The 14,525-nt window shown below is 32.6% G+C and overlaps 1 protein-coding gene across 2 annotated transcripts in view; it reads right to left on the reverse strand.

Annotated features, from left to right (window-relative positions):
• The window catches only part of IntS8 (integrator complex subunit 8), a 112,011-nt gene extending 97,942 nt beyond the window's left edge, over window positions 1–14,069 (reverse strand). Inside the window, exons 1-2 of one of the 2 annotated variants that reach the window (XM_035362037.2) lie at window positions 13,834–14,069; window positions 4,783–4,953 (exon numbers count right to left, since the gene is read on the reverse strand). In XM_035362037.2, coding sequence (XP_035217928.2) covers window positions 4,783–4,953; window positions 13,834–13,945 — 283 coding nt within the window. In that variant the 5' untranslated portion in view covers window positions 13,946–14,069. Of the gene's footprint in view, window positions 1–4,782; window positions 4,954–13,833 lie in introns of those variants that run through there. The other variant, XM_035362038.2, reaches the window with a different exon arrangement.
• Between the last annotated feature and the right edge of the window lie 456 nt (window positions 14,070–14,525).

Below are 14,525 nucleotides of genomic sequence, written 5' to 3' on the forward strand. Positions count from 1 at the left end.
TGTAAATTTTTAGTACCAAAAATGCTGTAGTCTTGAACCGCTTTTTCATCTGTATCATTTCTCAAACTGCCACTAAATGTGATCACCATGTATTATTTTTCTGTGTGTTTCTTGCACTGTGGAAAAACAATGATACCTAAAACCAAAAAATTTTGAATACCGTAGTCCTCTGCCTGAACATGAACACTTTGAAGCCCAGATTTTGAATTTGTTTTTTAGTTATTTTACTTTTTGGAAAATTTAATGAATTTTTAATTAAGAAACTCAGCAATTTATTGAACTTACGTACTATGAAGACTAGCTTGGCAACATTTGCCGATAAAAATCTTCATGGGCATTTTTTGGCTTATGTTTAAAAATTATTTTAAAAATAAAAAATAATTTATAATTAGATAAAGGAACAAAAGCTTAAAAATCTAAAAATCCTGAATATATACATATTATAAATAAATGCATATATATATATAGTATATATAAACTATATACGAATTAAAAAAATTATTTTACTTAAAACTGTTTAAAAGAAAACGTTGGAGTTAATGGTGAGGAAATAAGCGGGAAATAGCTTTTAAAATAGCATCAAAAGGCGTTTCCTGTTTTTAATTCATAACCTTAACACGTAATAAACGTAAAGTTTCATGTGTTTAACCTAAACATAATAATACGGATAAATGTAGCAAAAAAAAAGGTGTGGTAATACCAAGTGCACGATAATATTATTTATTTTAGCGCTCTCTATAACCTATATTAGGGTTAACCTGTATAACCTACAAAGGTCATCAGTTTTGATGAGATATCTAGGTAGTTGTCATAGTACGTAAGTACCACATATTTTTATGATATTACAAAAGCTAGACTCATTAAAATCATTGTATACTTTTCCTTTTTTACAACTCTTTTAGGTGGTTGGCAGTACTACCAGCTATTTTTTAAAAAACAATAAAGTGAACATGAAAAAAAAAATTATGGCAAAACTTAACACCTTAAAAAAAAAGACTGCCATAATACATGTTAGAATTATGAAACATGAGCAAAAAAGACCATTTATGTCAGGAATTCGGAAAAAACGGAAACGGAATAAAAACGAAATAAAAACGGAATAAAGATATTCCGTTTTTAAATATAGGATTATCAGGAAAGAATCATCTGATTATAAAATTTAATATTTTCCATAATTACAGAAAGAAAATTATAAATAACATGTCACTGCAAAGAATAAAATGTTAAATTTTTTTCCTGCAAGTGTTTAATTCGACTTCCTTTAGTCACCCATTATAATATCAATGCAATATGCCACTTCTAACCAAACATGTTGTTATGTTTCACTATTAACTGTTTGTAAAGCATCACAAATGCATTGTTTGAGTTCAGGCAAACACATAAACAAAGGTAGTATGAACACAAGATCTTTAACATATGCCCAAAGGAAGAATTCATATGGGATTAAGTCAGGTAACCTAGGAAGGTATAGAACCAAATCAATGGCTAAATATTGTAACCAATGCAATGGTGTGGTAGCTTCCTGTTTAGAAATTTACAAACCTCCATGTGCCAATGGGGTGGTACACCATCTTGTTGAAAACTGAAATTTAGCATACCTTCCTTCAACTTTAAAGTCAAGCCAAATTTCCAACACAACAAGGTAGGTAATACAGTCAAAAGTCATTAATCCAGACTCGTCGGGCGATTCTGGATTATCGATTTTTCCAGATTATAGATTATCAGTTTAAATCTCGTAAGATGGCATGCAGAAATTCTAAAATTAAAAATATGAAACTGTAATTTATGAAATAAAGAACAATTATGTTCTAAAGGGTATCAAAATTTATATTAAAAAAAACCTTAATATTTATTTGTTTACTTTATTAATCATTTCTTTCAATGTAAGTTGTTTAAGTTGCTTCATTTTATGTGATAATACTTTCTCTTTAATTCTATAAACAGACATAATTTCTTGTTCAGTTACAAAGTTCCGCTGTTCAAGTCCCATAATTGCTGTGCCGAGAATACCGACTAACTTGTCAATCGAAATTTTTTTGTTTTCACTAACCTCTCTGTCACATTCTTCATGTCTTTATCCATTTTTTGTAGCAATTCCACTTTTTGTTTGATGGACATCAAAACATACTTTCGTTTTGTAGATCCTTTGGGAGCTCCAGCATCGGAAATTCTATTTGACATAATCGAAAGTTCAAGTTTACTTTTATAAAATTGCTCTTACAGTCTGCAAAAAATAATAAGCAGCATCCAATTCAAAGATTAAGGAACAATGCAATCATCAACATTAACTGAAATAGATAATTAGATAATTTTAGCTTATCCTGTCCGTTATACATTAAACGCGCACGCGAAAACGTATTTTGTGCTTGCGCACATGCATATGTGCAGCCATAAAGGTCTTACGCGCAAGCGTAAACGCCTATGCGCATGTGTCAAAGCGGCGCATGCACAGAAAGTTTTTAGCTTAGAGGTCCGGATTAGGGGTGTCCGAATTAATGACTTTTGACTGTACCACTCACTGATTTTTCAGCAAAAAAGGAATGGTTCACAAACCTTTGAAGAAGATATTTATGTTTACTTTTGGGGAGTCTCTTGCATGTTCAATGTAGGCACAGGGATGTTATGGCGGTTTACATTGCGGTTTACTTTAAATGAAAGATGGCTTCGTCACTAAATCACTTGCATTCATGAAAAGGCAGTAATTTAGACATTGTAACTCAGTGCTAGCATGTTTTGTTATCTGTAAGGCTTAAAATGGAATTGCTTTTTTTACACAATCCAACTGGGAGACTGTATGCCAAGTTCATGACTAGCACGAACCGTCAATTTCTTCAAAATGCATAAAATGTCTCTTGCACTCTTAACATTCTCTGCTGAAACACATGCATAATCTCCTGCAGCTGGTTGTACCACTTTCAGCTACATTAAGATGTCAGTGTTTTTATTTGTTTGGTATTTCTTTGTTACACAGCCCTCAACCATATTTAGCGATTTTAGATTTGCACCAAGATCTCCGCTATACTTTCGCCATACTCATGAAGTGCGAATGTAAAAATAAACAAAAAAAAAAAAAAAAAAAATATATATATATATAATAATAACAATAATACTCATTTCCTAAGAATATGTTTCAGAATCTTTATCCTTATCCACATTATTATTATTTTATCCCATGCAACTATTCCAGTCAACTGCAGAATTTTAAGACAAATTAAGCTGTTTGCTACACCATTTCATGGACGTTAATGCCTCTGCCCCAAAATACATAAATCTAATAATAGTGACGAATTGCAGAATTTCCTTCTTCTTTTTGCAATTTCTAACATTGCACCTCAAAATGGTTTCATCGTTAACATAATGTTTTATGTTGTGGCCATTTTCGCATACTCATGTGTCAGGTTTATGACCTCTTTCTTGAAAAAATGATATGACATCCATCTCATTACTTGGTAAATTAAAAATTATCATCATATTAAAAAAAAGCAGTTTTAAAATAAACAATGCGAATATGAAAACCGCATCAAAAATGAATAATATAAGAACATGCAACAAGAGCAAAAATGCAACCCTCTGCTAATATATGATTACATGGCAAGGTGTAAGAACATGCAGCCGGTGTTAATATGATCACGTGGTAAGGTGATCGATCATACAGCCAGATTTTGAGGAAATATCTTGGTTAATTAGCAGTTCAATCTAGGAGATTACTACAACAAAGAATTATCATACTTTCTCCTACATTCCCACTGAAACATGATTACTGACTGCCTTCTTCTTGCAAAGGAGAGCAGACAAAAACCTTCTTCCGCTTAGACACTATTTCCACTTCTTTTCAAAATTTGAAACAGTTTAATGACAGTAGTGTTGCCACTTATTGCAAAAAGAAAATGTTACAAACTAAAAATTAAAAAATTTTCCTTTGCAATGACATATTATAATTTTCAATTTGTAATTATGGAAAATATTAACTTTTGTAATCAGATTTTCTTTCCTGTATTTTGCAATTTTCTGTTGAATTTTATGCGGCATAAGTGCAAAGGATGATATTTAATAAATAAAGTTAGAAACACGAAAAGGTAATAATAAAAAGACAAAAAAAAGTTATGCAAGTCCATCTTACTATGAAACGAGAAAAGGGAAAAAAAAAAAAAAAAACACATACAACATTAAAATTTGAATCCTTTCAGATTTTCTTTTTCTTAAATTTCATTTTTCATATTTACTCACATATATTTAATTAGTAACAAGTTTCTCATTCCAATAATTTTACTTGTGCTGATACATTTTAAGACATAGCACTCCTCTTTAGTAACCATACTCTAACAAAAGGCAGACGTTCTGATCCTACAAATATCCACTAACAGAAGATAATTCAACTTTATTTCAAATTCAATCTTAACGGCAATTCACCTGCAGTACTTGCACATTATAAATTGCTTTAGATTCCAATAAATGGATAAATTTTCATTGTATGTTGGGGTTAAAAAAATTAAGTCCCCCCTAATTTCCATAAGCTGTAAGATAATTAAGAAATTTACACATTTCTTAGCTACTGTACGATTGTGTGAAACTTAGACAAAACTCCAGGTGCAAAGATTGTGCTTCTCTTGCGAGATGCTCAAAATATGTCAAATTGTAAAAGAATTAAATTACATAAAAAGCAGAACAAATGACTGTAGACTAAAGTTAATAATTCACTTGAAACACTCATGATTAGAAAGTTTACTAAAATAATATCTTAAGACTACCTATAAGTTTCAGATATAAATAAAGCTAACTTACTTTTAGAGAATTCAAAATCAGAGCTAACTTCATCTACACCGTTACCTAATATACCACCAGAAGATAAAACTGAATTATTGTGTTGATTGTTATTTGCATTTCCAGCTGAATCCACAGGCTGACTGATAGAATTAGCCAAAAATTTGATAATTAAATCAGTTGGACTAGGATCTAAAATAAAATAAATGCAAATTTATTAATATTCAGAATTATTCATTTCTGAAATACTCAGATACAATTTCTTTTATTAAAATATACACACATATGTATTGTGACAGATAAAAAAAATTCATAGGCTGACAGAAAATGATACTTATATATTAGCGAAACCACTTTGGCATAATTTGGGAAATTGATAAGTTACTTATGGCATTGCCAATTTTTTAAAATTGTCAAACTATCGAAATTTATTATAAGTTGGCAAACTTTATCAATGTATCCAAAGAAAACCATTTTAGCAATTTAAATACTAATTTCAATTATTAAATAATGATGATATTATACATTAAATAAGAATTATATAATATATTAAAAAATAAAACACTTATACTTTTTGCCAACTCCTGAAATTTTTCTTCTTTCCACACACACAGCGATCTGTTTTTGTTCAAAAATTCAGACAAGTGCACAAACTCGACATTGTGTCTTGGCCATATATTAAATGCATCTCATTACTGCACAGAGAAAATTCAGTCTTGTTAGCAATTAAATTTATTCCCATGCAACACTGTAATGCATTTTTTCTTTTTGCTTCAAATATGCAGTTTTAAAGATACTGAACAGCATTTAAAAACAGACAAAACATATACAAGAAAGGAACATCCCACAATACTTTTGGTTAAGGCCACATAAAAGGGGAGTTGTTGGTTGTCAAAACTGAAAAATAGTCGTGTGCAGGGTTGTCAGAAGAACTATTATGTGTGTAGTTATCAGAATCTAGTGCATTCTGAAACTTCAGTGATATCTACTTAGGTGGTAGCGATAATATGTAAGTACCCAGAAAAAAATTTGTCTCATTCACAAGTACATATAGTTTGAAACTTTTATTTTAGACGAAATGCTCATTTTAACACACCAGACACCATGGCAGTTTTTAGGATTGAGATTTCAAACCCAAATTGATTTTTTAAAAAATTCTAATTATAATACACAGATGACCAAAAATCATAGTATTTATATTTTGTTAAGTAAAAGTCTTATGAGTTATTTTATATTTGGCATAGAAGGTGTTCAGCATTTTTCCACCCAATATCTACTGGTTCTAAATTCTAAAACTTTTGCTGTCATAAATTCCGCTGTCCAGCGTCTCCAGTAAATTCTAGAAAATTTGCTTTCTCTAAATTCCAAACTTCTTGTTACACGGCATGTCTGTACTGGCCCTGACTATGAGTTAATTTGTACTCAGACATGGTTTCATTTATCAAAACCAAAATCAGCGACATGTCTCTAAATTTAATTTCAATCATAAAATCTCTAGCACTAGTTTGATGTTAATTTATTATTTAGAAATTGATATTTGTTAATTTCATGTTCCATGATTTTTAACACTCTGTCGGACACAATATGCTTCGGAACACGTTCAAGAGCATTGAGCCTGAGAGACACTTGTTGATTTACTAAACTGTTTTATACATAAAAAGACTTTTTCTTACAAAAATCAAATGCTATCCATTATTATTAAACCTCTACAAATAATAAAGGCACTTACGGGACAATAAAAAAATTTTTATAGTCTTGAAAGGAAACTAGAGCTAATCTTTGGAATATGGTAACAGGTAGTTTGGCGACATTTTGGTAAAGCAATAAAGGTTACTAGCTAGGACTTTAGCAGTGTACATGGATAAAGTCAAGAGTGTGCGCAATGCCATTTTTGTGCAATTCTGGGATGTTTATTTAAGTGAAAATTGGTCGACGTGTACATGGATACCGTGTATGTGCAATTCTTAAAAACGCGGCAAGCAGTTTGTGATTCTACACTTTCGCACCTAATCTTCGTCATGATTAAGCACTTTTGTTCCATAAAAGTTCTAGCATAAGCGTAATTCGGCTAGCAGATTGTTGGAAAAAAAGGTTGATCTTTACAATATGGTAACTGGTAGTTTGGCGACATTTTGGAGGCGATAAAGGTTACTACCTGGGACTTTGGTAATAATGTGAGCAGTACTCAGTTCCGATTACGCATTATTTTGTGTGAGGGAAATGAGAGATCATGGGATATGTCATGTGATATTAATGGACGAATTACGGTTCTTTAATCGGAAAAGGGGGGGAAATCGGGAAAAAATCTGGAAGTTTTGTATTTGGCTTTATTCTGTGTTGTGTGAAACAGTGTTCGTGAATTTTTGGATCCCATGGCCGTAACTAAAGTGAATTCGAAATGGGTATTTATGTATGTATTAATTTAATGTATGTGCTCATTTATATTTTAAGTAGTGTTTTTGAATTTAATTATATTTTAATTAAATGATAGTTATTTTGTGAATTTTATGTTTGTAGGAATTTGGTATACGTTTTAGTTGAAGTAAACGTGCATGGAAATAATTTAAATATCTGACACTAAGTATTTGTAATGGTTGCGGTATGAATTCGTTGGTGATGTGTATAATGTAATAGATGATTTAGAGGTAAAAGTTTTTGGATATTTTATTTATTTTATATGTGGAAATGTTCATATTTGGAAAGGGTAAATACTTTTTCGCGATCAGGTAATTTCATATATGTTCTTTTTACCGGGTTTAAAGATTGAGAAAATTGTCATGTATTTTCATGAAATTTTTCTAATTTATGAGAAAAAAGCAGTGTACATGGATATAGTGAAGAGTGTGCGCAATGCCATTTTTGTGCAATTCTGGGATGTTTTTTTAAGTAAAAATAAGTCGACGTGTACATGGTTTAGTGATATTTTAATTAAATGATAGTTATTTTGTGAATTTTATGTTTGTAGGAATTTGGTACACGTTTAAGTTGAAGTAAACGTGCATGGAAATAATTTAAATTTTTGATACTAAGTATTTGTAATGCTTGCGGTATGAATTCGTTGGTGACGTGTATAATGTAATAGATGATTTAGAGGTTTTTGGATATTTTATTTATTTTATATGTGGAAATGTTCATATTTGGAAAGGGTAAATACTTTTTCGCGATCAGGTAATTTCATATATGTTCTTTTTACCGGGTTTAAAGATTGAGAAAATTGTCATGTATTTTCATGAAATTTTTCTAATTTATGAGAAAAAAGCAGTGTACATGGATATAGTGAAGAGTGTGAGCAATGCCATTTTTGTGCAATTCTGGAATGTTTTTTTAAGTAAAAATAAGTCGGCGTGTACATGGTTTATGTGTATGTGTTATTTTGAAAAACGCGTAAGGAGTATGATATTGTGCACTTTTTCCCAATTTTGCAGTGAATATTTGTCATGATTAAGCAGTTTTGTTAGATAAAATTTCTAGCATAAGTGTAATTCGGCTAGTAGATTGTTGGAAGAAGTGTTCAGTAGATAAAAAGAAAAGAAACATGTCTTTACTTCATGAAGACAAAATGGCGGCGGGAAAAAAAAATAGAGGGTTGCTGTAGGAGAGTTGGTCGCCAAATTTTCGCCAAGTTACCATAATGTAAAGATCAATCGAAAAAAATGTTGAGGGGAAAAAAAATAAAAAAACATGCCTTTACTTCGTGAAAACAAAATGGCATCCAAACAAAAACTAGCAGGTTGCTGTAGCAGGGTTGGTTGCCAAATTTTTGCCAAAAAATCGCCGAGTTACCATAATCCAAAGATTAACCGAAACTAGTATATTAAACAAATTTTTTAAAATAACTTTTATAAAGTTGGTTAACTTGGCGATTTTTTGGCAAAAATTTGGCGACCAACCCTGCTACAGCAACCTGATAGTTTTGTTTTGGACGCCATTTTGTTTCCACGAAGTAAATGCATTTTTTTTTTTTTTTTTACTCAACATTTTTTTTCAACAATCTGCTAGCCAAATTACGCTTATGCTAGAACTTTTATGGAACAAAAGTGCTTAATCATGATGAAGATTAGGTGCGAAATTGGGAGACAGTGCAGAATTGCCCACTGCTTACCACATTTTTAAGAATTGCACATACACGGTATCCATGTACACGTCGACCAATTTTCACTTAAAAAAACATCCCAGAATTGCACAAAAATGGCATTGCGCACACTCTTGACTTTATCCATGTACACTGCTAAAGTCCTAGCTACTAACCTTTATCGCCTTACCAAAATGTCGCCAAACTACCTGTTACTATATTCCAAAGATTAGCCTAAAGTTGTTATACAAGACTAATAATAGATTTAAATTTAATTAAAACTAGAACAAAAGTATAAGCTCTCATTCATCTGATCCATAAGGAGATATATGTTCTTCTACTTCTCTTTTATAGCACAGAAGACACATGACAACAGCACATGAGAGGCAGGATGCTGTGTGACACTTTTTGCACTCATATTAGCTTAATCTTCCGAGTATCCAAATAGCACGTTTCACATTTGCATCTTTTTGAAGGTATCTGTGACTCATCATAATTTTGAGGTTGTTGTCAGGAGTGTATCTTATCTTGTTTATCTGTTGTTGTTGGGAGTGTATCTCTTTAATTTTTGAGAGCAAGACTTCGTTGAGCAAGTTGTCCAAGCGGTACTTACGTATTATCGCAACCAGGTCAAAATTCGCATAAATTGCAAAATTTGGCGACCCTACTTACGGCAACCCTACGTGTTATACGTAGTTTTGTAAAAAGAGCATGTGGAGATTCACAAAATTTTCCTGCATTTTCGTGCAAATTTTTGTAATTTATGAGAAAATAGCAGTGTACATGGATAAAGTGAAGAGTGTGCGCAATGCCATTTTTGTGCAATTCTGGGATGTTTTTTTGACAGTCGACATGTACATGGTTATGGCGAATACGGTTTTTAATCAGTGCTAAAAGCAATAGCCAAAAGATTTCCGCTGAAAAAATAATTCTGCAACTTATTGAAATTCGAAACCGGAAGGGTTTAATTTCTATTTTATATTTTAAAACAAAATAATATAAAAAACTGTATTAAAAATTATCTGTAATTAATAAATGTACATTTTCTTTCTATTCATACATTTTTACTCAAACTTACAAATAGCGTCAACCTGGTTGCGATAATACGTAAGTACCGTCCAAGCACAAGTCCATTAGACAGCTGTTTTATGAACTTCTTTCTTCCATTACTTATATCTGATAATTGACTGAAGGTTTAACATTGTAAAAAACATTACCATGGGCCACTGATTAACATTCCAAGATATATTATATAAAGACAACATATTGGTAAAATCCTAGGAGAGCCCGCACGCTTGCCGACAAACTGGGAAAGTGCGCACTGCTTCGCAAGTTTTTCAAAATCGCCAATTTAAAAATAGCAAGTCAAAGAATTGCACAAACTCAGTATCCATGTACACATCAACCTATTTTCACTTAGAAAAACATCAGAGAATTGCATAAACTTGGCATTGCACACTCGAGTTTGCCCATGTACACAACGATACGAGCCATAAACAAAATCATTTGCACCAAGGGTATGGGCTCTACTAGGAACCAACCCAACATATCTAAAGCTAAGATAACATATCTAAGCACATTTTATCTACAATATCTACTCCTAGTATGGTTTCATTATAGAAACTGATTATTTCTGGTTTCTGTTTTTAGCAGTAGAAAAGCCATTAGCTTGGTCATCATGCAATTATTATTTTTTTTTTTTAATGTAGGACACCAAAACATTACCATCATTACTGAAGTATTCTGGTTTGGCTTTGTCCTAAATAAAAGACAATATTTTCTTCAGTGGTATCTTCTTCGCTTCCCTCTTGTTCCATCTCTGATCCTTCTTCCCTCTACACTATCTTTTGAATCAATATAGTTTTCAATATCAAAATCCTCATCCTCATCTTCTTCATCTGAATGCCTCCAATAAACAGTGAATTTCTTCAAGGACTTGAAGGATTCTCACATCAAACATTTTTTGGCTAATCTTTGGAATATGGTAACAGGTAGTTTGGCGAAATTCTGGTAAGGTGATAAAGGTTACTAGCTAGGACTTTAGCAGCGTACATGGATAAAGTCAAGAGTGTGCGCAATGCCATTTTTGTGCAAGTCTGGGATGATTTTTTGGTACTTACGTATTAACGCAACCGGGCCAAAATTCGCATAAATCGCCAAACTTGGCGACCCTACTTACGGCAACCCTACGTGTGTGGAAATAGACGAAAGTTTATTTGTAAAAAGAAAAAATAACACTGGGCGTGTACTACCACAGCAATGGGTTTTCGGCGGAATTTGCCGAGAAAAGAAAGAGACTTTTTTGGTATCTGTACCTAACAGAAGTGCCATTACCCTCATGGAAAAAATTTGCGAGAATATCAAGGAAGGAAGCATAATTTATTCGGATTGCTGGAAAGGATACAATACAAGTGAGTTCGAAAATGCTGGATTTCTGCATGGAACTGTTAATCACAAATATAACTTTGTGGATCCCAACACGGTCATTCACACATAACATGTAGAGCGCATGTGGGGCTCAGCCAAATGGCGCAACAAAAACAGAGAGGAACAGCCCATCATCATCTTGACTCATACCTTATCGAATTTATATGGTGCCAAGCTCAAGCTGTTAATGGCGAAGACGGTTTTCAATCAGTGCTAAAAGCAATAGCCAAAAGAATTCCGCCGAAAAAATAATTCTGCAACTTATTGAAATTCGAAACCGGACGGGTTTAATTGCTATTTTATATTTTAAAACAAAATAATATAAAAAACTGTATTAAAAATTATCTGTAATTAATAAATGTACATTTTCTTTCTATTCATACTTTTTTACTCAAACTTACAAATCGCGCCAACCTGGTTGCGATAATACGTAAGTACCGTTTTTTTAAGTGAAAATAAGTCGACGTGTACATGGATACCATGTATGTGCAATTCTTAAAAACGCTGCAAGCAGTGTGCGATTCTGCACTTTCTTCCAATTTCGCACCTAATCTTCGTTATGATTAAGGACTTTTGTTCCATAAAAGTTCTAGCATAAGTGTAATTCGGCTAGCAGATTATTGCAAAAAAATGTTGAGGGGGAAAAAAAAAGAACATGCCTTTACTTCGTGAAAACAAAATGGCGTCCCAAAAAAAAAAAAAAAAAAAAAAAAAAAAAAAAAAAAACTAGCAGGTTGCTGTAGCAGGGTTGGTCGCCAAATTTTCGCCAAGTTATATAATCCGAAGATTAAGCCACTTTTCTTTTCACATTTTGAAGCCTGAACCAAACAAATATTTGTAATGTTACGAAAATGTCCTTGTCAAATTTTGTAATATGCAATATTTTAAATTATTAAAACATTTAAAACTCACGACATGATCAGGTGCAATGTGCTTGAAAAGCCAAAGCTAAAAAACATACTTAATTTTGTAGATAATAATATAATATTTTATTATATGAAATGGCTAACCAAAGAATATGATACAGTATTAAAAAATCACAAAAAGCATACCTGTCAAACTGCAATATAATCAAGCATAATGAACCTATTAGATCATTTCATTTGTCAAGTGGAAATTAAGAAAGGCTAATCTTTGGAATATGGTAACAGGTAGTTTGGCGACATTTTGGTAAGGCGATAAAGGTTACTAGCTAGGACTTTAGCAATAATCTGAGAAGTACACAGTTCGAATCACAGATTATTTTATCTCAGAGAAATGAGAAATAATGAGGCATGTAATGGGACATTTTACGGAAAAATTCCAATCGGGTTTTAGCTAATAAGCACTTAGAAACAATTTCGCTGCTAAAGTGCAGAATCGCCCACTTATTTGTTTGATGGTTTTTACAAGAGTAAGAAAATTTGGATTTTTGTCAACTTTCTTTGACTTTTTAAGTGAAAATAGGTCGATGTCTACATGGATAAAGTCAAGAGTGTGCGCAATGCCATTTTTGTGCAAGTCTGGGATATTTTTTTAAGTGAAAATAAGTCGACGTGTACATGGATACCGTGTATATGCAATTCTTAAAAACGTGACAAGCAGTGGGCGATTCTACACTTTCTCCCAATTTCGCTTTTAATCTTCATAATGATTAAGCACTTTTGTTCCATAAAAGTTCTAGCATAAGTGTAATTCAGCTAGCAGATTGTTGGAAAAAATGTTGGGGGGGGGGAAACATGCCTTTACTTCGTGAAAACAAAATGGCGTCCAAAAAATCACCCAGTTACCCTAATCCGAAGATTCACATTAAGAAATATACTCACTGACTGATTTTATGACTGCCAGTGGCACTAGAAGATGGAAAGCTAACTGGATGGAGAAGGAATTAAGACGTTTGAAGGAGGCCCAGCAAACAAAAGTGCTCGAGGTGTGCCTAGCAGATCAAATTTGCCTGACGGAGTGTTAAAAAGTTAATCCATACAAATTAATACTTACAAGTACTTTAAATGATCATTTATCCATTCAATGTTACGTTATATGCTTTTATGTTAAAACACGACACAGAAAATCTTCATGGAAGAACATATAAGGGCAAAATGTAAAATTAGGCTATGGGTTTAGATTATGGATTAGATAAAATCGATGTCAATCTAAAGCGTCTTCTCCATTCTTTTTTAGTTTTATATGTTGTCTTAGCTTTTTCTTCAGATGCTCTAATTAAACTAAATTATCTTTCTAGTAAAACATCTTCGACACATCAAGCTTAGATACTTCAGAAAGTCTCTTATAAAAGTCCTTTTTCTATTGCAAAATACCGTATACGTAAAAACCTCATATTATTTATATGATATATATATAGAGAGAGAGAGGCAACGATGGGTTATATGGTAAATTCTTTTGCTGCACGAAAGTCTTAAATGAAAGTCCTTTTTCTACTGCAAAATGCGTAAAAAAGATCATATCATATATACATATAGACAACGACGGGCAATGTGGTAACTTCTTTCGCTACATATCTCGCTCAATATAACACAGAGTTACACCAAAACAAGGAACTGCACTATATAACAGCGCTGAGTATGCACACTTACCTGTACCCCCTTCAGTTAAATGTTTTTCTAAAAGCAATGGGTTCAATAAAAATTCAAACCAAAGAATTTTCTGGGGAGAAGGTGGACGGTGCTTAGTTCGAGAATCAAACATTTTATTCTTTCTGAATGCAGAATTACATTCGTCTTTACTTCATACAAAAGCAGAGATAGTAGTTCTGTTTATAGTATAAGATTTTCGTACATCAACACAGCCGGCCCAAAACAAAGAGTTGAGTTGAATAGTTTAAGACTGTTATTACTGTGGCCAGTTTTTATCAATAATCACACTGTAGAAGGCTGAAGGCACAGGTACGAAGCACATGTTTACAGGCGTCTAGGCTAAAAGCCTCATCCTGAATGTAACACATTGCGAATTAGCATGACGTTCCTATCATAACATGATGAAGTAGGCAGAGAATTCCAAAACTATGGTATTCTCACAAGATAATTGCGATGATGAGCAGTTCGTATACCCATCTGGAGACGCAGATAAACTGCCTAAGAAATGACAAGGTCTATTCTAGTCATCAGATTCTGCAAATTTTAACAGTAACATTGCTGCTTGAAATCCAATTTGTAGTTTCTCGGCTGAGTTTTTTTGCCGCTCTGATCTTCCCAATACAGGATATGATGGCAGTAAGGAACGCGTTGATTTTCTCGTCTTGTATCCAATTAAGGGCCTCGTTTAATTC

Source organism: Stegodyphus dumicola, chromosome 6 (assembly GCF_044657685.1).
Source record: "Stegodyphus dumicola isolate Sdum_Otavi_A_Nest chromosome 6, ASM4465768v1".
NCBI lineage: Eukaryota > Metazoa > Arthropoda > Arachnida > Araneae > Eresidae > Stegodyphus > Stegodyphus dumicola.